Source organism: Talpa europaea, assembly GCF_964194135.1.
Source record: "Talpa europaea genome assembly, chromosome: 10".
Classification (NCBI taxonomy): domain Eukaryota; kingdom Metazoa; phylum Chordata; class Mammalia; order Eulipotyphla; family Talpidae; genus Talpa; species Talpa europaea.
Window position 1 is genome coordinate 51,704,746 of NC_140077.1, and position 24,781 is coordinate 51,729,526.

Consider the following 24,781-nt stretch of genomic DNA (forward strand, 5'->3'; position numbering starts at 1 on the left):
GTCTGTTCTTGTTCCAATACCATGCAGTTTTGATGATTATGGCTTTGTAGTATAGTTTAAAGTCTGGGAGTCTGATGCCTCCATTCCCTTCTTTTTTTTTCAGGAGAGCTTTGGCTATTCGGGGTTTTTTGTGATTCCATATGAATTTCATCAATAATTGTTCTATTTCTTTGAAGAATGACATTGAAATTTTGATTGGAATAGCATTGAATCTGTATATTGCTTTTGGAAGGATGGCCATTTTAATAATGTTTATTCTTCCAATCCATGAGCAGGGGATGTCTCTCCATTTCTTTGTGTCTTCTTCTATTTCTTTTAACAGTGTTTTATAGTTTTCTTTGTATAGGTCCTTTACCTCTTTTGTTAGATTTATTCCCAAATATTTGATTTTTTTTGTTTCAATAACAAAAGGGATGGTCTTTTTGATTTCTTCTTCTTCAGATTTATTGTTTGTGTATAGGAAGGCTACTGACTTTTGCGTGTTGATTTTGTATCCTGCCACTTTACTGAACTGATTGATGAGTTGAATTAGCTTTTCTGTGGAGTTTTTGGGGTTCTCTATGTATAATATCATATCGTCTGCAAATAGTGATAGTTTGACTTCTTCTTTTCCTATTTGGATTCCTTGGATGTCTTTCTCTTGTCTTATTGCCCTGGCTAGGACTTCCAGTATTATATTGAAAAGCAATGGTGAGAGTGGACATCCTAGCCTTACTCTTGATTGCAGTATTCTTGAGCCCCAGGACTCCATAGAACCTTTGATGTTAAGCAGATAGCCTGAGGTTGTTATCAAACAGTAGCATGTTCAATCCTTGCTGTACTATGTGAACTTGGGCAAATCACTTAATTTTTATTACACTTAGTTTTCCATCTCCATTATGTAGATTCCTAGTTTGATTGAATTTTTAAGAAATAAATAATAGTAATCCAAGTATAATACTACATAATAAGAATGTACGGAAAATGCTTAGTGAAATCTCTGACCTGCAGACCTATAGAAACATTAAATTACAGCTCTCATCCTTGGCATGCTTTGATCAGAGTCCTTGGTGGTTCCTTGCAAGCTCCTGAATATTGTTCAGTGCTTCTGGCCTATTCATATTCAGCTAGGGAGAGTTTGCCAACTTCAACCTCCTGCAGGTTTTTAGAGGGATTTAGACATCATATGGCAAAGGGCCCAAACTGGACAAATAGCAGACTGAATGGAAAAGATATGTTAAACATACTTTCAGTTGTTAGTAGTGCTAAGATAGTAAGATAGTGATGAAAAAGAAGTCTTTTGAAGTGTACCTGGAACTGGCGCAAAAGTAAGTGATCTATGAAGGTGAAAAATTTTATGAAAGAAGAATCAGTTTTACTTGACTGAATAGATAGGGCACAGGAGAGAAAAACCTGGATCATGCCCAAAGTGTACATTCTAATAAGAGATTTCCAGTTAAGCTGGTCCCAAAAGTATAGCTCCCAATATAAGGGTGGGCAGGAAGTAAAACTATCACATAGACAAGAACAGCAAAAACTTGCCTGGCTCAATTTGGTACCAGATGGAAGGAAAAAAAATCTCCTCTGAAATTTGTAATCACAAGAAATCCCTCATATCCATACCAGTTTGAGATCTAAATTTATCTATGTAGTCTTTTTAAAAACAAACCTCAAGGCAAACAGTTCTCTCTAAAATAATTTTGGATTGATAGTGCCTCAAGGCAATTGGCAGAAGTAATCTTAAATTCCTTTTTAGAATAAGACAATGTTTGCTTAGGCCCAAGCAAATTCTCAGAGATTAATATCTAAGAAATATGAACCCATAATCAATGATTACAAACCATAGAAATTGTAAATTGGTAAATCACTGTAACACTAAAATTGCCATTAACTAGTAAACTTGAATAAGCACATGTGACTGACCTATTATTTATCATCCTAGGTATATACCTTTAAAAATCTTGCCTGTGCATTACAGGACTAGTGCTAGAATGTTTGTATCAGCACCATACATAGTCAATCCAAACTGGAAACAACACCGATATCCATCAACTCTGCATAATCACGTAATGGAATCTTCTGAGCAGCAATGATAAATTGAGTAGAGTTAAACACGTCAACACAATGACTCTAGGAAATACAACATTCAACAAAAGAAGCTTGTCACAGAAGGATATATAGTGCATGGTTTCGCTTTCAGAGTGCTGAGACACTCCATAACATAAATATTTAGCTTGGGTAGGTAAACATAGGTGTTAAAACTGTTTTTAAAGAGGCATGAGAATGATTAACTAGAACAGGGGATGCCTTTGAGAGACAGTTGGGATGGATGGTCCGCATCTTTAATGTAGATTCCTTTCTTGATTGAAATTTTAAGAAGTAATTTATAATAATAACATGTGCATAAATCTACATAATAATAGCATAAAATAATTGGAAGTCTGCAAAGCTGCTTGTAACTTTCGTTCTTGAGGTAATTGGTGTATCTTTTATGATTTTATGGTCTTTCTGTTATGAATGTTTGTCTTATGATTTCTTTTTAAATTGTTCATACATTTTACGTACTCTTTTTGTATTATGGTATGCTTTATGATAAATACATTTTTAAAGAAAAATGGAAATAAAAGCTCCAGAGACACAGTATTTCACAGGATGCATACACACAACTTTCTGGAAAAAAGTTTGAGGGAAAGAATGAGAAAGGGAAAAAAAACATATACACTAAAGTTGTATCCTAAGTGATGAGGATAATCTTGCTATCTTTATATGGATATAAGGAAATACAGAGACTTTATTAAAGTCACATTGCTACCATTAGTATCTAGTTGAAGTGACAGATATATGGTCTCAGTAAATATCATTGCAGTTGTTGAGATGAGCAAATGTGGAACATTGAACTGGAAATGCTTTGGTGCACAGATGGGTACCATGTAGATACAGAATTTTGAGCTTGGAGGGAAAATAGAAGCCACAGTCATGAGGAGGTCACTTTGGGAATGAGTGCAGAAAAGAAAGAAATGTGATTTCTGAATGTGTGGAAAAGGGAAATTTTTCAGTGATAGGTTGAGGCAGTGAGAAACAAAAAGAAGTGAACAGAAAAGTTAAAGGGAAGATTTTTCAAGAAAAAGAAAGTGATCAGTGCCATCAAGTGGTTGAGTATAAAGAGAGGACAGAAGTAGGGCCTTCCTGGTGGCGCAGGTGGTTGAGCGCCGCACTGTGAAGCTGTCCACAGCCTCTGCAGCACAGGTTTGATCCCGGCCGGCCAGTGAGAATCCCACATGGCAAGGCAGACCTCTCCTGTCTTGCCCGCTGCTCCCCTCAGCAGTGTATTTCGGTCAGTCTGCCTGTTCTGTTCCCCACTCTGTCTCCGGTGAATCCTCTCACCCTCCCACGCATCTGGCCTGTATCCCAGTTCTTGTATAAATAAATAAATCTTAAAAAAAAAAAAAAGAGAGGACAGAACTAAAATTAAGTAATGGGATTTGATGATCAAGAGATCATTAGTGAATTTGTACAGAAAGACTTTATTGATGAAGAAAAGCCATGTTGTCATGGCCACAAATATGGATTTTAGTTTTAAGGAAATAAACAATGAACCTAAATCAATCCTTCAAACTGTTTGATGTTTACAAATATTGAAAAATAAAGTAACAATTGTTCATTGAGAATTTGCTCTTTACTCACACTGTTAGTCACCTTACATAAAGTTATCTAATTTCATTCTAACAGATTATTTTATCCCCATTTGACAACTGAAGAAAATTGAGGCACAAGTATCTTAAAATTTTTCCAAATCTACTACCATAAATTAGTGGAGTAGCTGGGATAGATACCAGTTAACCAATCCTCTACACTAAAATACAGCGATAACCATTATTTGGGAAAGGTGATAGGTAGAAAATTGGAAGGAAAGATTATTTTTTGTAGGTTTAAGAAACAACTGAATCTGTTGGCAGGCAGAGGGTAGGGAAGCAGTAGAGAAAAGGAACCTGAAGCTCACAAGGAAGATCTTACTCTTCGCATGCTTCCCAGATAATTGATTAAGAGAATTGGTATATTAGATACTAATGGACCCCAGAGGTTGCCCCCTGCGGTTTAGAAACAATGGAGCAGAACTCTATTACATTCTCACGGAGTCACCAGTCTACTTCTTCAGTCCAGTATTAGCCTGGTCTTGCACCTTGAAATGAACTTAATGAAGTAATTGGAATTATAGAATATGTTATCTGCAAGTACCTACATAGTCAATAGGATATATGGAATGATTGATGAAAGATGAATGAATGAATGAGTGAATGAAGAGTGACTAAGCATAAACTATGGCTAAAGACTTATTAAGACCTTTCATAGAGTAGTGGTTAACAGCCTAGACTCTGGAGTAAGATGATCTGGTTAACATCCCCACCACAATTGTACAAGGATATAGACAATTAATATATTTTATACTGTAGCTAATACAATTAGAATAAGCACTTGTAATGGTATCTAGTTGAAGCCAGAGTTATGAGGTGGTTATTGCTGAGGTTGACACTCAGGGAATGTTTATTCTTTCTAACCACTACTCTATGCTAAATGATATCAGTAGAGTATGGCAGGTCCTTTGAATAACATTTTGTCCAATGTCTTTTCATTATAATGTTGATAAAGGGATAAAGTCTTCTGGCCAGAGGCACTCTCTGTGGAGTTTGCACATTCTTCCGTATTCTGTGGGTGCTCTGGTTTTCTTCCACATCCCAAAGATGTGCAGTTTAGCTTCATTGCTGTGACTAAGTTGTCCCAGACTGAGTGAATGTGGGTGAGTGCAAGCGTACCCCCTGTGATGGGAGGGCTCCTGTCCAGTGTTGGACCCTAAGTCACTGGGATAAGCTTTGGCCACCATGACCCTGGTCTGGAAATAAGTGGGTTGGAAAATGGATGAATGAATGAAACAAGTTATTGTTTAATATTGGAAGTGTTTTGGGTTTTTATTTAGAAGTTTGATGATATATTTGTCACTGGAAATATGCTGCTGAAACTTAACCTACCTTCTGTCAGCCTATGGTAAAATTAATTTCATTATAATGTTCTTTTTACTTAAAGTTGCTGTTTCTAAGACTCTGTCCATGATGCTAAGTGAGGATTTGCTGTACAGTAGTCTGCCCTGATCCATGCTTTCTCTTCTTGTGGTTTCAGTTGCCCATGGCCCACCACCATGGTCTGAAAGTATTGCATATACAGTATGATAAATGGAGAAAGACCACATGCATGTAACTTTTATTACATTACTGTGTTATAATTGTTTTATTTCATTATTAGTTAGTGTTAATCTCTTATTGTGTCCAATTTATAAATTAAAATTTATTGTAAGTAAATATGTATAGGATTCCCATTGAGTGTTTTGGAACACATCCCCCAGATAAGGGAGGGACTACTGTACTAGTAGAAATTGAGCTATTAGATTAATTGATAATCATGTTTAACTCTATCCTTAAAGCTATTTCTTTGAAAAGAAACATGGTTCATTTTTCTTTCCTGTGAAATACAGTAACTAATTAGATAAGACATTGAATGGTAATCAAAGACACTTTCATTTTCCAAATTCTTCTTTCAGATATTGGTCACCCAAGGGAAGAAAAACACTGACAACCTGCTTATATGTATTTTGTGCCTACTAGCTCCTTAGGCAATGACCTCTTCTGTATGACTTTCGTGTGGCAAGCTCAACTTCTCAGGGGACCTAATATCCTTCCATAGTAATTTATCTACAACTAGTGTTAAGAGGCATTGTTTTAATAGTATTCAACATTAAAAAAAAAAAAAACACAGGCCATTGCTAGTAATTAAGACTAATCCCTAGTTGTTTGATGAAATGACAACAAAGAGATCCAACACATCGATACTGTGCCTAAAGCAAAATATTACCTGTTTAACATTAAGGAAATAAGCAGCAATGTATACATTGGTATTGTGGGCAGAGTTTGAAAGGGAAAAAATAGTGAAGAATCCATTGTTTACCCCGCCGCTTTAGCAACACATTTTGGAAAAGTGTTAAGAGACAGTAAGATGAAGACAACTGGGTCTTCATTTGTGCCACATCTGTTTTGTTCACCACTCACAGCCAGATGTTAGCCCAAACAACAGTATTCCACAATGCAGGCTGCATCCTTGGCTGATGGTTGTGAGTAAAAAGAAAGGAGAAACTTCTTATTTCTTTTTGCTGTCCTGTAACTTCCTAAGTTGTTTCACTTCTTTAAGGCAAGCTTTGTTCATTTCTTCTTGCTTTTTCTTTTCCTCCTACTTCCCTCCCCTACACTTTTGTTTTAAGTATAAAATAGCTGATTGCTGTGTATCAGTGTGTTGAGCATATCTGTAAACAATAGAGGATTGAGAACAGTGAAAAAAGTAAATTTTTTTTGTCCTATAGATTTTTTTCTTTTTCCCTAAAGTTCTTAGGTGATAAATAGCTACCTTAAAGAATTGTTTGATAGAATCACTGAGTGAAATTGATATAATGAAGGCATCCACCAGAGAATTCTTATCATTTAGGACAGGTTCATAGACATGAATTCATGAGCAGGTTTCTCAATCCTGGGGTACATGATCCAGTGTGCAAATTGTGTGTGCAAATGTACATTTGAGATGGGTGTGCAATTTTGGTGTGCGTATGCACCTATGTGTAATCATTGAGGGAAAGAATTTGCTCATACATTTTTTTTAAGTCTCAAAAGAATCCAAATACTAAATAGTAGAGAACCACTATATTAGATTTGATTTGTTTTTTGTTTCTGTTTTTGGTATTTTGTATTTGTTGAGGACCACTGAGAGGAAAATGGTAACATATTGCCAAACCTGTTCAATTTGAAGAATTTTCTTGAAATAACACATTTGTGAACTTCTTTAGCCACTGTTTTCATGTACTCATATTCAGAGTTTGGGATGCTTAATTCACAGTTGTTACCTCTGGTGGTTGAAATATCCAGGCAGATTGATGTCATTTGTTCCCAGAACAGCATCAGAGCGCTTCTGGGCAAATTCACAGACAAGTCATTGAGCAGGCACAAAGAAGATGATATTTTATGATACAAGGAGCCATCCTTGTATTGCTAATTTATTTCCAACTGAAATTAATAACCAGACAAAAATGTTAACCTCAAAATAGCAAACTTCTTTAAAAAAAAAAACTTGATATTGAGCTTAATACAAAATATTGTTTTTAACACTAAGCAAATAAACAATGACATGTAGATACTATAGGCAGTATTTGAAAGATAAAATAGTGACACATCCATTTGGAAAAGTTTAACAAGCAGTGAGATAAAGACAAGTGAGACTTCATTTTTGCCAAGTCTATATTTTATATTTCTTTAAATTCTCAGAATTTGGTTGTCCCCTGTCTGGGTTAAACCCATATTTCTTTTTTTTTAATATTTATTTTGCAGAAGAACTGGGTGTAAGCCGGAGGTGCAGGGGGTGAAAGGATTCACTAGAGACAATGTGGGAAGCAGAACAGGTGGATTGACTGAAATACACTGCAAAGGGGAACAGTGGATGAGACAGGAGAGGTCTGTTGCACCATATGTGGCTTAGCTCCCTGACAGGGGATAAAACTCAGGCCATAGAGGTGAGAGCGTGGAGACTTAACCCCTAGCCCACCAGGGAAGCTCTAAATCCATATTTCTTATCCTCCCCTTTCTTAACCCTCTGCTCTAATTAAATGACTTACATGTTTGTTTCAAATCCCAGTATTATTTTAGCAATACCTGTGTATTGCTAAATACACCACTTCAGTGGCTTAGCTTATAGTGTCTGTACCATAGCAGAATCTCAACTTAAAAGCTATTGTTGTTAAGATTTCTATATTTTTCCACGCGATATTTTACTTCATATAGTTATTTCAGCTCAATTTACTTATTTATTTATTTATTTATTTATTTATTTTTAATTTTCTAGAGGCATGTCTTATTTATTTATTTATTTGTTTGGTTGGTTGGTTTATACATGCACTGGGTACAGTCAGAAGCGCGGGAGGGTGAGAGAATTCACCAGAGCCAGAGCGGGGAGCAGAGCAGGCAGAAGGACCGAAGTACACTGCTGAGGGGAGCAGCGGGCGGCAGGAGAGGTCTGCGCGCCATGTGGGACCCTCCTCTGGTGGCCGGGGAGCAGCCGGGGATCGAACCGGCACCGCAGTGGCCGCGGGCAGCTTCGCAACCCAGCGCTCAACCGCTGCGCCACCGGGGAGGCCCTCAATTTACTTATTTATTGATTTATTCACTCATTCACAAAATATTTATAGGTACCAGCTATATTGCGGCAGAAACTTAAAAGAGGAATATACCAATAGTCACTGTCTTATGCTAACTTCAACAATGTGGCGATCTAGATAGGCCAAAGGTTGAAGTCTATTGTAGCCTGTAATCTTTAAACAAATTAGTTTGCTATTTGTTTAGAGCCCAAGTTCTCAACTGAGATTTCTACCTCCCCACCCACAGGATTTTTGGCAATTTGGAAGACATTTTCGGTTGTTGCATGAGCAGTTACTACTGGCACCTGGTGGGTAGAAGCTAGGGAATCTGGTAAACAGTGATACGCACCAGGACTATTGCTGATAGCAAAAAATTATACAGATGAAAATGCCAATAATGCTAAGGTTGAGAAACTCTGACTTACAGAGAAAGCAGTGTTCCTTCAGGGAGAGAGATACTGCTGTAAATGGGAAAGGTGAGGGGAGGGCCTTGGACCCTGGAGCAGTACCTCTCCTTTGAGGTTCTAGCAAGTCAACTCTCATTTAAGTGACTCCAGAGTGAAAGGCCCTTGTAAAAGAAGGAATTTCCTTCTCAATTACATTGCTGGGCATGAATTAGCATTCCTCCAAGATTGGCATCTTGGAGGTTTTCCAACTACCTCCCCCTTAATCTGCCTCCTCTTGTTTTTAAGGGACTTCCAATTTAGGAAGGAAGGACAGGTACAGTGAAACTAGAATAATGTGTGATAAATACCAAGAGAACTCACTGAAATTAATGCTTTGGGAGCACTGAGCAATTAACCTCTGCCTGGGAGGTCTGGGAAGGCTTCACAGACAGGTGGCATGAACAGGGGATTTGAAGGATTGAAGGAGGTATCACCAAATGGCTGAAAGAAGACACTTTACTCCTTTAAGCCATACTCTGCGTGATTGCATTTATAACCAGCGATGAGATGTCTTTTGGCTGCCCTTTTAAGAAAACCTGCTTCTGTATTGTTCTGCACTAAGCAAGATTCCTTTACAGACTATGCCCCCAAATTTGCTGTTATTCCTCTCACGCCTTTTTCCCATTAGGTGGTTTCAACAGTGCAATTGTAGATATGAGGGTTCGGCAGTAATTCAGAGTTGTGAAATTTCAGTGGATGAATTATAAAATTGTTTTTTGTTGTTTTAAAATTCATATGGACTTAGTTATTTGCTCCTGCTAATGCTTTCAAGAGATTTTTCCAAGACCTTAGCTTGCTAGAAAATATATAGAAACTACACTTCATAATCTGTGTATACATTTTAAATGCTTTCCAAGTACAATCTATGGTTCCAACACATGTCTGTGTCCTGTAGAAAATTCCAAGAGAACATTGTCCATAAATTCCTGTTAAAATAGCATAACAATTAAATGTATTTGTGAAACTATGAATGGAAAAACCTTGTGATAGCTTGATACAAGATGTTAAGTTTCTGATACAAAGGAACAAGGAGGATTTTGTAATGTAACAACTATTCAATATTAAGTTTCAGGGTCTCTTTACTCTCCAGAAATGATGGTATTTTGATTTAACTTGCCTGGATATTTTGACAAATTTTCTATTCCAGTTCAGAATCAGTTATAACATCACAAAGAAATTAACTTTTAAGGAATTTGCTCTTTTTCTGGTGACTTTACAAAGACCTTCAATTAAAAATCTCGTTTTTTCTATCTTTTAATTTGGATTATACACTAGGTAGTTAGAAACATGTATATTAGTTTGATTGTTCATCAAAATGTTTTTCTTGTTTTGTTTTTTAGTCTGATGCCAACGCAAGTTACTTAAGAGCAGCTCGAGCTGGACACTTAGAAAAGGCCCTTGATTACATAAAAAATGGAGTTGACATCAACATTTGCAATCAGGTTAGTTATTGTTGCTATTGTTTTGCTTTCTAGTTAAAGAGGTAAAAATCCAAACTTTAAATTACTTAAATGTTTTTTTAGATGTTGCCAAGACTTTCTGGTTTTGGCTTTTCTCTTTTTTTCCTGTTAAATTTCACCAGCTTGAATTATCAAATGAGTCTGTGCTTTTTTTAGAGGATTATTCAGAAATATAGTCATGTGTCTTTAATAATTCCTAAAGTTTATTAACTAATGATACCAAAACAGTCCCCCTAACTTTTAAGTAGTTCTATTCCACATATTAAGTTTCTATACCGCACATATGCAAGTAATGGTGTGATGGTGTGATAGTTATCTTAAGAGTTCTTGTTAGTCTGCTTACTGCACTCTTTTCAACCTGCTGAGTAAAGCTTTCCCTTTGCTTTTTAATCAGAATGGATTGAATGCCCTCCATCTTGCTTCCAAAGAAGGTCATGTAGAAGTGGTTTCTGAACTGCTACAGAGAGAAGCCAATGTAGATGCAGCTACAAAGGTCAGTACCACGTTTAATGCTTCTTCTATCACTTGCCAAATTCAGTGAGGATTCAGACCTCAATAAGAATCAGGGCAAATTTCTCATGAGATACCTGTCAAATTTGTTGTCTTCGGGGAACTTGTAAACAAAGAGGGCTTTTGATATTTTGTAAAAATGTCAAACCATGCAGGAAAAAAATGTGTGAGTTGATATATCTTTCTTTTTATCTTCTAGAAAGGAAATACAGCATTGCACATAGCATCTTTGGCCGGGCAGGCAGAGGTGGTAAAGGTCTTGGTGACAAATGGCGCCAATGTTAATGCACAATCTCAGGTAACCTAACTCTGCCACAAAAAAATGTTATTATGATTTTTAAATAATATTCTTTGATTATTAACTTCCTATGTACAGTCATTTGTAATTCTTACATGTAAGAGATAGAGATTTTAAAGCTGTCCATAATTGTATGACTGGTACTTATAGTCACAATTATTTCAGGGATATCTGTGATTCACTGTCTTCTCTGTCATGATGCTAGCCAGTTTCTGTATTTAATAACCTACAAAAGAAATGGTTATGCCCATAAATAAGGAATTTAGAAGTTTAAAATATATCAATACCTTATCTATTTGAAAAAGGAAAGACACTGTTGAATCTCTGTATACTAAGGCATGATTGTTGTTCCCTGAAACATTTAGTCCCCAAATTTTAAAATTTCCAGATTCTTTGTGATAGAAATATGCTAAAATGTATTTATTCAGTAGTTCTACCTATAAGATCTCAGTCCACCTGTAAGATCTCAGTCTTGCATGAAGTTCTAAAAAGGAATACCAAGAGATTATGTTGATAGATTTTAAGTCTAAAAGAACTATTTCACTTTATTAGTTTAAAAATATAAGTCCCCATTATCCAAATCATGAGTCCCCATTGACGTGAGGTTATATTGGAAAGCAACCTTCATTACAACATACAGATATCCACCTGACCATTTCTAAAACTGATTCCTACTTAAACATTCTTCCTACTTAAATGCTGTCATTAGCCCCAGTTTGTCAGTATTTCCTCAGGGTGTTGGATATTGAACAATTTGAATATAGACTGGAACCACAAGTTTTGCAAAAGATGTAGGATTTTATGAATTCAGGATAAGCAATGAAATAGCACAGCCCATCCGTGAGTACATGACTTTCTCGCACCATTGCACTAGCCAGTGTGAAGAATTAGGATGATTTCCTGATAAATGTTCCAAATGAAAATGATTTAAAAAATCAGAAGAGTAAATAAAGGGGAAGAAATTAGGTGACGCCTTGATTCTCAAGTACTTCTTGCAAAAAACTTTGATTTGCTTATGCCATAAAAATTAAAAGTGATGAGTGTCAAGCTGGCAATTAACTTTGTTGGAAAAGTACAGTTTTTCTCCATAAAGACTTAATTCGGTCTTTGTTCCTTCTGAGACCATGTACATGAACACAGTTATACCTACATTTTGCTAAATCATATCAACTTGCCATGACAACTTCTAGTTTTGTCTTTCAAGATGAAGTGCATTTCACTTTATTTATTATGAATTTTTGATCTCCATTTTAAGAGTGTTGATTTCTTCAGTTTTTTTCAGTACTGATTATTAGGATAATAAGAACCTCCCTCTATTTCTGGGTCCACAGAATCTGCTGCAGGGCTTCCTGGTCTCTGCTCCAGCCCAAGCAGTGATAGCTCTGGTGTCCTTAAATAGCCTGTCATGGAAAAGCAACTGTACCATGTTTCTCCCCACATGAGTTCTTGTACATTTGGTCTAATTTCTTTCCAGTTCCCTGCGGTTGGACCTTTGTTACACGGTTTATGCCACTTATCCTGATTCTCTGGGGGAGTTCATTTGTAGTCATAATGCTTTTCCAGAAAAGAATTACATAAAGCTGAATATTGATAAGTACAGTACTTTGAGAAAGATACAGAGCAGCTGATTGCAAGAGAAGCATTATGCTTTTAAACCAATTTTTTTAATGCCTACGAAACTATTTACTGGAAAGTGACTAATGTTAAACTCTGAGACAGTTAGAAAACTAATCCATTTTCATTTTCTCCCTACTCTTCCTGCCTCACCCCAACAAGGGAGGAACAATTAACCTTCTTTGAGACACTGCACACATTCTTGACTGTTTGGAGCAGCTGTCGCTTTAAATCTTCTCTGCAGTGTTTGGGAGAAGTGGTGCTTGAAATAAAATCCTAGCCTGATTTGATACCAATTTATACACATTCCCTACTGATGATCAAGTGAGGAAGAAATATATAGGCTGTGAAATTCCCTGTTCATTGCAGCTGTTCTTGGAATACCGTACGCACAGTTCACAGTAGCACCCCTTCATCTGGGCATCAGCCCCACAGGCTTTCTGCTCTGCATTGTCCTATGTACATAGTAAATAATGAGATGACCACAAACAATGGTTTTTTCACAATAATTTCTGGCAACAAGTTTTCAATAGGAATGTTTATAAAGAACAACAAGTAGTAATGTCTTGAAATAGATTGAATTCCATTTCTTTGGCAGCATATAAAACATCCTAGGAATATTAATACTGAAGACAATTATCACTCCAAGTGAAATTTTAACCCGTAGACAATATTTAGAAGACAACAAGAAATAGTTTTCCCTCACCTTCCTTAAATGTAAAAGTTCTCCTTAACTTGAAAATAAAAATGACAGCAGGAGAGGCCAAGTTCTGACCTTAGAAACTAAAACTATAAATTAAGAATTTGTAGGTATTACTTTAACTCTTCTCAATGCCTTTATCAAAGGTCTTAAAAACTAGTTGGCTTTTTCTTATCAGACTGAAAACAGTACAAAAATCATTTAGGTCTATCCTGAAAATAAATTGGGTTCATTAACTAAGTTGTGATTATAAAGAACTCTGCTATGATTAAGCCCATTATACTTTGTACTAAATACAGCAACAATGATTAAGTGTTGGCTGTTGAAAAATCTGACTGCCATGTCAAATGACATCCCTCGCTCTTTTTTCCTTCTCTATCTTTATTCTGTAAAATAAGGTAGCAACTGTGTTTATTAGGAAGCAGAGTCTGTTTCAAATAACATTTTAACTCTCAAAGTATTCTAAGTGGACAGATTTGCACAGTCATGTTAACAAAGGCAAGACCCTTTAAGCCAGTGCTGCCTTGCTATTCTGTATAATCTTTTGTGTCCCATGGTGGGGAGGTCAGATTCAGGGGCCATGGTCTAACAAATGGGTGTGATACAAAGAGAACTTCTCTGACTTTTGACCTTATAACATACCTCCCAATCTAAGCAATCCTCATGAAAATTAACATCATATGCAAATTAATGCAAATCTATCCCCATGCCTTTAACAATTTCTTTTTAAAAGCACTTTTATGATGTACAGAGAGAGGCTGGCCTTAGGAAACTAGGATGGATTGAAAAAAATTGCATACATGAAATTTACACCCTTACTTAAATAGACGCAGAAGCATTTCTATTTTATTTTGTAGGGTATTATAATGTATGGCTTGGTACTATCTATAAAATTAAAAGTCCACAGATTTGCATGCTTATATTTGCATGCTTTAGCACTGCAAAAAATGTTCAGAGCAGAAGGTATTGAAGATATTGGGTAAAATCAGACACCAAACTGCATTTTTGTTCAGTCTTGAGCTGTTCTGCCTTTTGAGAATTGAGTCTATTGTTGCTACAAAAAAAGAAAATGCAAATTGGGCACCCATATGTTCCTTTTTGGCCTGCTTTTTGTTTTGGAAATTTCCTCAGTTAGGAAATTAATATAAAAACAGTGGTATACTTTCTTCTCTTCAGAGAAAAATTATGTTTTTTTTCTGAAATCTAGCCATTCTCTCAGTCCAGGGGCTATTGCATGGAAAATCATCACAGCCTTAAGTTGCCCTGTGACAGCACATTGAATTTCTTGTGCCCTAAGCCTTTTTGTGCTAAAGAGTAATGGTAGCATTTTTATTCACTCTATAATCTACATAAGTGGGAAGATATAGCTTCCCTAAAAGAAAAAGGGTTGATATTGATAAATGAAAGCAAACAGATGTAGATGCTGGTTGACTAGCACAAAAGCAAAACAAAATAGAAACCTTCCAACTCCACTAGCAATGTACTCTGTTTAGAAAGGCCTCACCAAAACATTTTATCAATATGGCCAGTAGAACATAGTAACAATAAACTTCAGGAATGTTATTAAATAGAAAGTTTGGATGGAAGAAATGTGAATCCCTGTGTCACATTCCTCTGCCTCTATAAGTTTGTGTTTCTGATCTTGAGCTTGGTAACTGATAACTTAGTTTGTTATAATTATGTATAAAGCAGAGTAAGTAGACAAGTAGAGTGCTCTGATGAATAAAATGTGTACTCTGTGGTATATTTGCTATGTGACATCACTTTTATCTGCATTTTTTAAAAGATTTATTTTTATTCATGTATAAAAGAACTGGGGTATAGGCCAGAGGGGTATGGGCTCGGGGAGAGGCTGGTGAGAGGATTCACCAGACACAGAGCAGGAAGCAGAACAGGCAGACTGACTGAAATACACTGCTGTGGGCTGCACCAGGCAAGACAGTAGAGGTCTGCTGTATGAAGTGAGTTAGCTCTCTGGCCGCCTTGGCTGGTGATAGCTTGATAGTGCTGAGACTTAGCCCCTGCGCTACCAGGTGGCCCTACCTGCATCTTTTTAACTTACTTTCTAATTCTGAGCTATAAGCCAAAAATAAGTGAGGTCAACAGATACTGAGTTATAGATAAGTAAGGTAGTCATTTATAAATGATATTTTAACTATAAACTAAATATTTTAGTCATAAAAATTTAAGTAATATTTGATAATACCTAGTTTAGAATAGATTTACATCTATTCTTTGAAATTGCATATTATATATGATAAAATTTCTAGAACATTCACTTAAATAGAACTGTATCTGTAAAATATATTCAGAGATGTTGTTACAATTTGAAAATTTCTTTTAATGTGTATATCTTGCAATAAGATTTAAAATATTACAGTATTTCATAGATATCAAATATATCGCTCTAAAAAACAAATGCATATCTGTAACACATATAATTAGAAACTGAAAGTATATATTCATTTGCTTGATTTCAAATTCTTTGGCATTTTGGATGCTTTTCAGACAGACATACATATAATGCATGTATGCATGCATGTATGAATACATACATCTAAACATATATATATATATATACACATATGCACACACACATATCTTAGCAAAAATATCCAGAAATTTATGAAACATATACTGTTAATTAAATTCTACTTTGAATTTGAAGCATACCATTTTGCAAATAGGTATTATTCTCTGTTCTAAATGACTATCGTAGAACTTACCATGTATGGTAAGTTTGAAGATATTGTAAATTAATTCCTCCCAAAATAGGAAATGTTTCACATGCTTAATTTCATGTAAAAGTATCACATCATTTATTTAAAATAGTTCATTGTTTGGGAGCTGCATTGACCAAATATATTGTTCTTCATATCCTTACAGCATCTAGTAAAATCCTTTACTCATAGTAGACATTAAGTGCTTGATGATTAAATGGATGTCCTTATTTATCTAAAGTGGATATGTTATGAATTATATTTAGACTGTTCACTATTGAATGAACTACATTCAAAATACAAATTATGAAGTATAATTGTGAATTGCACTTACGAATTCTGCTTAAACTGTGGTACTTTAGGTTTTCTAATAAATATTAGCTACATTAAAGTGTCATCAAAATTATATCTGAGCATTTCTTAGAATTTATAATATCAGTACAGTGGAAAAATTGATTGTGCTAGAAAGCTTCACATAAACATTTCTTTCTTTGCAGAATGGTTTCACACCATTGTATATGGCAGCCCAAGAAAACCACCTGGAGGTTGTGAAGTTCCTTCTTGACAATGGTGCCAGTCAAAGCCTTGCCACGGAGGTAAGATGTTTGTTTTTTTTCTAGGTGTAAGTTGCTCCAGGGTGTGAGTAGCTCCACCCTGGCATTGTGTTGTTTGCTATTTACATGTTTATCTGAGAATAATCTTCTGTCTCATAATTTTGCCTCAAAGAAAACCCTGGTTTTAAATATTTTTGTGATTAAGCATTAATTTTAAATGTTTTTGTCCAGATTTAAGTTAACCTAATTTTAATGATTGAACTTCTATATTTCTAAAGTTAACTAATTAATTAATGCTTCTAAACAAAACTATTATACATTTTAAAGATTTAGATAAGGGTGACATTTGAAGAACAAATTTGCAACCTTGAACAGAAGGATTATTTAAGAAGGTTATTTAAATCTTTGGTACAATCTTTGGTAATGCAGTTTATTTTTTCAGGTCATCAGAACAGAAGGTTGATATTTCTTGTGAAGTATATCAATAGAAATTAATTGCTAATGATAAAATACCAGTGTCTTGTTCTTTATTTCTAACAAAATGAATTAGAACAAATGAAGGGTTGTCATTGTCATTATATCACACCTTTGTCTTGCATTCTAATGTGTTCCCTGCATGACACAATAAAGAGGGTGTTAGGGGGAAAAGGCGGTCCCAAAGCAAATTCCATACAGGCTTTGTGGACTCCACCCCCACCCCAGGTCAAAGCCAAAGACACTGAGAACTCCAAATCCCATCACCACCAAAGGGAAGGTGGCTGGGACCTGAGGGTGGGGTTAAGCAGCCAGGTGGAGTCCACAAAGCCTGTATGGAATTTGCTTTGGGACCGCCTTTTCCCCCTAACAAGGGCAGTAAAGGAATTGCTTATAACCTTACCCACATTTTCTGATGCCTCCCAGGGAAACCACTAAGTAAATGAAAAAGTAATTTGCATAAAAAGAAATGCAAAGTATATAAAAATATCCTTCCTCTGATTCACAGTCAAAGAAGTGTTAATTTATTAATCAGGTAAAAAATGATCTAATCTCTTGCCAGTGAAATGAGGACAAAATTTGAGGGATAGGTGAAGTTGAAATTTGCTTACAGTATTAATGAAGTTCATAATTGATTACAGCACTTGTGTAGAACTTTTGGAAACTATCAAAATGTATCAAAAATGAATGTTTACCTCCATTTTTACTTAGCAATTCCATATCTAAGAATTTATATTACAGTTATAATAAAGGAAAATGCAATGTTAGTATATAAGTTCATTAACATAAGTAATACCAATTTTTTAAGTGGAAATAACCTAAATATGCACAAATATGGAACCTGCTTAATAAATTTTGTTATATTAACACAAAAGTGTTACAGAGCATATTAAAAATGAGGCAAGGCGATCTATCCAGATAGAGGAAAATGTCATAGAATACTGTTACAGTGGTGTGCACTGAGAGATAGGAGGCAACCTTACTTTTCCCTTTACCCTTCAGAACTGTTGGGGATTTTTGTAATGAGAATGTTGTTTTTGTAATAATACTCTTAAAGGTAAGAAATGACTGCTGGTTGATAACAAAAGAACAAGCATTTAATAAGTGGAGCACAGTACCTCTCCTCACACTTGGGGAGAACCTGGCCTGACCATAGTTCTTGAGTATGGACAGGTCTTATCAGTGAGGGGAGAATGGAGACAGGAGAGGGGCTATTGCATAAAAGAAAGTCTACTCCCATTTTTACATGGAAATACTAAATATATGATCAACTAAATGAAAGTGTTTTCATCGTACTTTCTTCACATGTGACAGTTAATATTCTTTTCTGTGATACACAGATCCCCAAGTATCTCTCCTTTGGAAACAAACATAAGCCCAACTTGATAGTAATAGATTCAAATTAACTTGTAAACTAATCACCACTGGTTCATCAGTTCTCCAATTTTTCTTAAAGATTTTTCTTTCAAGATCCAAAACAGATACTACAACCAATGTAAAGAGATACATTGTGTAAGCTCTTCAAACCAGTAGGCTTTTGGCAAATATTTAAAAATATTTTTACTCTTTTGTTTCATTTCATGATAGTTCTGTGACGTTAAGAAAGAAAACAGGGTGGAAAAAAATTAAGGCAGCATATGTGCAATCAATTCTTAAAATGCAGGAGAAGAGCAGGTAAAAAAAAAGAGAAAACTGACCAAATTGAGCATGTGATGTTATCAGTGATCTACATCCATATATTGGCCTTTAAAAAAATAAGAATATTGAGCCTTACAGCAGGAAGAGCATTTCCCTTCTTTTTGGGAATACTTGGGTCATGGCTACAGAACACAGAAGCAAGAGACACACAGGAAAGGATGGGGTCTAGTTTTTCTCCAGTTGGAAGCAATTGTCAGGATAACCAGAAGACATGGGACACTTCACACTTCAATTCACCCACATTTACTGTCTCCCTTTACTTGGGTCAGGATAGCCAGAAGGCACATATATGGGGATTCCCAAGTGTCCTGGGTCAGACAAACCCAGGCTCCCCACTTTCAGGAAAGAGGGAGGGAGGGAAGGAAGGAAACAGATAAATGTTCTGTGGAATAACAAGTCACATGTGTCTTCATGAGGCTTGCAGGTGCCTTGCTACCTCAACAGCAGCTGTCTGTTTATCTAAAGGTGTCTGAGCTTTTGAAACTTTTTGTCTTCTTTAGGCTTATTCGTATTAGAGAATTAAAAAACAGCAGCAAGATATAGTTGTTTTATTAATACAGTGTATTAACCCTGCTATTATTGCTCTTCTTAATGATGCTATTTGTATTATTTGTACAGAAGGCTGTATTTACAAAACAAATGGTACAGAGAATAAAGGATCATTTGAATTGCAAGTTTTAATAGAAATTTCCATTTATTACATGATGTGATTTTGCCCAGTTCTTTCAAATACATTTCCCCCCCTAAATACCTTGTGTGTATATGTGTCAAGTCTTCGGCATGATTTTGTTTTAAAGTCTTTTCTCTATTACTGTGTAGTGCATATTATGTATTTTCCTTTATCTGTCTTCTTTTGCTAATTAAGATTCTAAAACACGAATTATATTTATTTGTCCATTTGTTCCACCAGTAATTATTACCTAGCTATTATGTGTCAGACTCTACACAAAGCAGTGAAGGTTCTCATGGAAAGCCTATTACATCACCTTTTAGCTTATATTTCTCTCTTAAGAATAACCACACAAAACAACCCAAACTATTTAAACTTGGTTTGGAAACAGAATCTGGAGCTGCTAATTCTAGCTATTAACACTTTAAAGCTGGAATCTTTGTGTGTTTAATTGGCTTATGCAGGAAGCACTTTCTTGTCAATGCTAATCGTCTCAGTGGCAGTTTATTTTCTGGTGCAAAGTAGTTTCCTTTATGTACAGGCCCTGTGGATTTACAAATTCATATCCATGGAACTGTAGCTATAGCCATTTAGTTTTGATTCAGAACAGAAGCAAGCTGTCATTTGTATGCTTTAGGTTTTGTTCAGGTTTTAATAGTGAGATGCAACATTAACTCTTAATCTACAGATTTTCTTTTATCACGCCTTCAAAAACAATGTACTTTTGAGGTTTTTTGCAAAGATGATACATTACATAAATTAAAAAGTACAATGAGAAGCAAAAAGCAGTAAAGGTCACTGCTAATTTTCCTTAGCAATAACATTTTTTTTTAAAGATTTATTTATTTTATTTATACAAGCACTGGGTACAGTCAGAAGCACGGGAGGGTGAGAGAATTCACCAGAGCCAGAGCAGGGAGCAGAACAGGCAGAAGGACTGAAGTACACTGCTAAGGGGAGCAGCGGGCACCAGGAGAGGTCTGCGTGCCATGTGGGACCCTCGCCGGTGGCCAGGGATCGAACCAGCGCTGCAGAGGCTGCGGGCAGCTTCACAGCCCAGCGCTCAACCGCTGGGCCACCAGGGGAGGCCCAGCAATAACATTTTGTTTCTCTAAATTTGTTTATATATTATTGGTATGAAAATGAGATAATATATTTATGCAGCTGTGTAGATTACTTTTCTCATAACATTACATTCTATCTTTATGTCCTCAAGTGTAAACCTGTAGTGGTATTCTGGTGACACTTTGTATCCTACCCTTTTGTTATCTTACTTTGGTTGCCAGGATTATGCTGGTTATAATAATGGTTATCCTTTTCCTCTTCTGGGTCTTCTTGGATAGTAAAGTTGACAGGATCCAGTAGAGCTTAAACTAGATTGTGAGATGTGGAGAATTTGTGTATGCAGAGCAAGGAGAATGGCATTTCAGGTGGGCTAAATAGCTGGAATATAGACACCAAATAGTCTGCACATGCATGGTTGGTAAGGAGACTATAGGCAATAGGAAAGGATGTATACAGAGGAGCCTGTATCTTATCCCTTATTTGCCTTGGGTCAATGTTTTGCACCTCTTTGAATATAAACATGCCAATTTGCAATCAATAGCAGGAAGAAGCCCTTGTCTATTTTCCAGCTAGGAAAAGATGAAAAGTGGTGTTTTAGGAAGACCAACAAAGTATCAGTATGCAAGTATATTCTTTCTGCCTTGCAAACACTCTCTTCTGGTGGAGTAGCCCCCTATTTGTACAATGACTACAGATATAAAATATTGTGGCCCAAACAAAGCAATAAGTAACTTACTTGCCTGTTCTCTAGGAAAAATAAATTTTAAATATTCTTTTGAGTGGATGATAATAAAAGCAATGCAAAATTAAAATTTGAGTCAGGATTTCCCACTCTGTGCTGTTTATTCTTTCAGTGAGCATTACTCATGAAATGCAGAGCTGTCTTTTCTTTGTTGAAACCCAAGGCAACACAGTGGGGAGACTCAAACTGTATAGATGTGTGTGTGTCTGAATTTATTCTAGTCATATTTTGCCCGAGTCTTTGTCTTCTTTCCTCATAGCCAGAGAAACCAGTAGTCTTTCATATAGACCTTTCTTAAAATAGCATTAACTGTGTTTCATTCATTTATGTGGACTGAGTGAGCACCACTTAAATGGTAAGCAACAAGGCACAGTGATGAACCAGACAAGCAAACTCCCTGGTTTTAAATGTTATATCTTATTTAAATGAGCTCCTTTGAAAGTGTTTCCCCTATTTAACTGGAATATTGCTTTCACTGAGGTTATTTTATGAACAGAAAATGAGGGCATCTTCTTCTCTATAGGTCGTGCTTTTGTGCATTTTCAAATTTGACTGAAGTAATGTCTATCACTTTTCACCAGAACTGAAACCCTATAAACATTAAAAATTTCTTGTTGCTTTGTTAAACTATATTTTGACATTGTCTTGTCACTTGTGTGTCTACATAAATGTTAGCCATAATAACCTTCAACAAAAACTGACACTCGATCATCTTCTTATTCATAAATTGGGTTAAAAAAATTCCCTTGGCTCCAGTCTTGACCTGTCCATTTATTTGCAGGATGGCTTCACACCATTGGCGGTAGCTTTGCAACAAGGTCATGATCAAGTAGTTTCACTCCTGCTAGAAAATGACACTAAAGGAAAAGTGCGTCTCCCAGCTCTTCACATCGCTGCCCGAAAAGACGACACGAAAGCTGCCGCCCTGCTCCTGCAGAACGACAACAATGCAGATGTGGAGTCCAAGGTGAGGCCAAGGGCCAAGGTGGCCTGTCATGCGGCTGTTCTTTGTCAGGCATCCAACCTTTAAGAATGCCTGATCTCCCTCTTGGCAAGCTTATGCCAAATACTTAACTTCAGTAGAAGGTGTGAACATACAGATCCAACATACATAGCCAATTGATGGTGCATCCCTCTTAGTAAATAAGGCCAGGAGGTACCTGTGGATGTTGCCCTATGCATGCTAACAGGGAGGCCACACCAAGGGAAGCTGACTTATATGCACCTGAGAGTTTCCTTCCTTTTAACATGTACTTGAAATGCATTGAACACTTCAGCTCAGACTTTAGGGTGAAAGGTGCAAAAGGCTAAATGACAATGTACACAAATAAACCCTTGTGGATATCTAAGATAACACGCCACACACAGTATTTATCTGCTGCAGAGAGTGTGCCAGCAGCCAGAGTCCCAGCCAACATTTCCCATCATTTTGACACATATGACTTGGACGTCTCTGTGAAGGAAATGTGGCGTGTGGAATAGGTCATTGTGTAGCCCTTCATTCAGACTAGCTTTCTTTCTGTGCCTATTGTGCTTCCATCATAGCCCTCATCTTCATTACTTAGTGGTCATGAGCTTTCTGCAATCCATATCACCAATAGTGAACTAACCGTTCATTTTTTCCTCCTCTTTGCTTCCAAATGTGTTAACCTAGATGGTGGTGAATAGAACAACAGAGGTATATATATATATATATATATATAATACATATACATATAATCTGTATCTGCATCATCATTTCCCCATTACTTAGTGCTGCTGCCTCATTTCTTTCCTTTCTTTGCATTGCCTTCTGTAGGCTTACATACCTGCTTTCTACCCCATCCCCAAAGTAGCATGTGCCAGAGAAGACAGTAGTTTGCTTTACCAGGGCTTTCTGCAGCTGAACCTGGTGTTTGAAAGGAAACTTTAAGGATATTGCAATAGAGTTTTGTGAGATGAAGAGTTTTGACACTTTAGATGCTTAACAGCTATATCTAAAGCTGCAGACAACCCTGTCATTCTATTTCTCTAGGACTGATTCTTTAGAATTTTGCATGACACTTACCCTCCGTGGTGTCAGCAAAAGGAAATTGACCTCAGGATGGTACAATTTGATCCACCCTTCCACAAGAGTCAGTGAGATAGCTAGCATGGCTTAGAAGCTTGCTAACAATTTAGAAATGCATCTAGTTCCTATAAGGTTTCAATCTTTGGGGACTAAGTGAATTGCTGCATGTTTTAGCATTTTTTTAAGGAAGTAAAATGATCTTGGTATGAATAAGCCAGAAAAAAAAATGTGTTGTTGAATAAATATTTGCTAATAAAGAGACCAACTTGTGGATTCTTTAGATAGAATGCAATCAACCATTATATAACACCAATTGTAGTAGTACCTCTTCCCCCCAAATTGCTTTTATCATCAAAATTGGCTTTTTCTATTAATTTGATTCCATATTGATTATATAAGAATATTTCAATTTTCACAAAGAATTTCAATGGGTTACTTTACCATCAATAAAACAGTGATACTAATCAAGTTTTTTATAAGCCATAAAGATTGCTCTTATCATCTATTTTCACTTTTTGAAATGTTGACTTTTGTATAGTCCTATAATTACTAAAAGTACTCTCTACCCTGGGTTCCTCTCTGGCTACTCCTCCGCCTCCAAGTTTGGCGTTTATTTGAAACCCCATGAGCAATTGGCACTAATGGAAAGAAACCTAGTACAGAATGGAATGTGGACCTCAGCATATTTTGCTTCCTCATTTTTACTTGGGTGGAGTTATGGTGTTCACATATCAAGGAGCCGACAGGAGTCATTTGAATGTCTGCTGTGTTTTCTTTACAGAGTGGCTTCACTCCGCTCCACATAGCAGCTCACTATGGAAATATCAATGTGGCCACGTTGCTGTTAAACCGAGCGGCTGCTGTGGACTTCACTGCACGGGTAAGAGTACTGCTCTGTGACATGCGCTTAAAGCGTTTGAAATGGATTCTTGACTCTCCTTTCCCAACATGAGGAGGAAGTTGAGACAAATGACCTTCAAGGATCCTTCCACTCGATGCAAGCTTTGAGTTTCTACTTATCTTAGTGCAGTTTCTTGCTTTTACACAGGTGTGCCTATTTCCTAGCATGGAAAGGAAACCAAAATTAGGGTGGCATTGAGGGGCAGGCGATAAATATATAAGTAGATCTACAGAAGACGTAAGTCAAGTAATTACGACTGGAACATACAACTGCTGCCTAGTTCGTTTCTGAGACACTTAGCAACTGGTGACTCAGTAGCAAGAGTGCCTTAGATCTCAGTGTCTTAACCTTACAGATGGGTATGGCTGAAATATCTGGATGAGACCCACACTTTGGAGACAATCTTCTGTTTCTGTCTTCTGTTCCCTATAAACTCTGGTGATGAGCAACAAAATTCCGTAACCTGAATAAGGTCACCTTCATAGAAAAATGAATCACAGTTACCATGTGTACCTCTAGACAGCTGGAATATCAGTGCTGAATAATACTATTTGAATGTAGTAACTTGTCTCACGCTAGCCTTGATCATCAGAAAGGTCATCTTTGGAAGTGGAACTGAAGCAGAAGGCAGAATTGAGTAATGACTTAAAGTGAGGACTCAGACTCCCCCACTTCATGT

At 36.4% G+C, this 24,781-nt stretch overlaps 1 protein-coding gene across 1 annotated transcript in view; it reads left to right on the top strand.

Annotated features, from left to right (window-relative positions):
- Nucleotides 1–24,781, top strand: part of ANK3 (ankyrin 3) — a gene marked incomplete at its 5' end in the record, with an annotated part of 310,179 nt that overhangs the window by 92,376 nt on the left and 193,022 nt on the right. The window contains 6 exons of the mRNA XM_084245456.1: nt 9,987–10,088; nt 10,501–10,599; nt 10,816–10,914; nt 16,446–16,544; nt 21,933–22,118; nt 23,983–24,081. Of these exons, the coding sequence (XP_084101582.1) occupies nt 9,987–10,088; nt 10,501–10,599; nt 10,816–10,914; nt 16,446–16,544; nt 21,933–22,118; nt 23,983–24,081 (684 nt within the window). The remainder of the gene's footprint in view (nt 1–9,986; nt 10,089–10,500; nt 10,600–10,815; nt 10,915–16,445; nt 16,545–21,932; nt 22,119–23,982; nt 24,082–24,781) is intronic.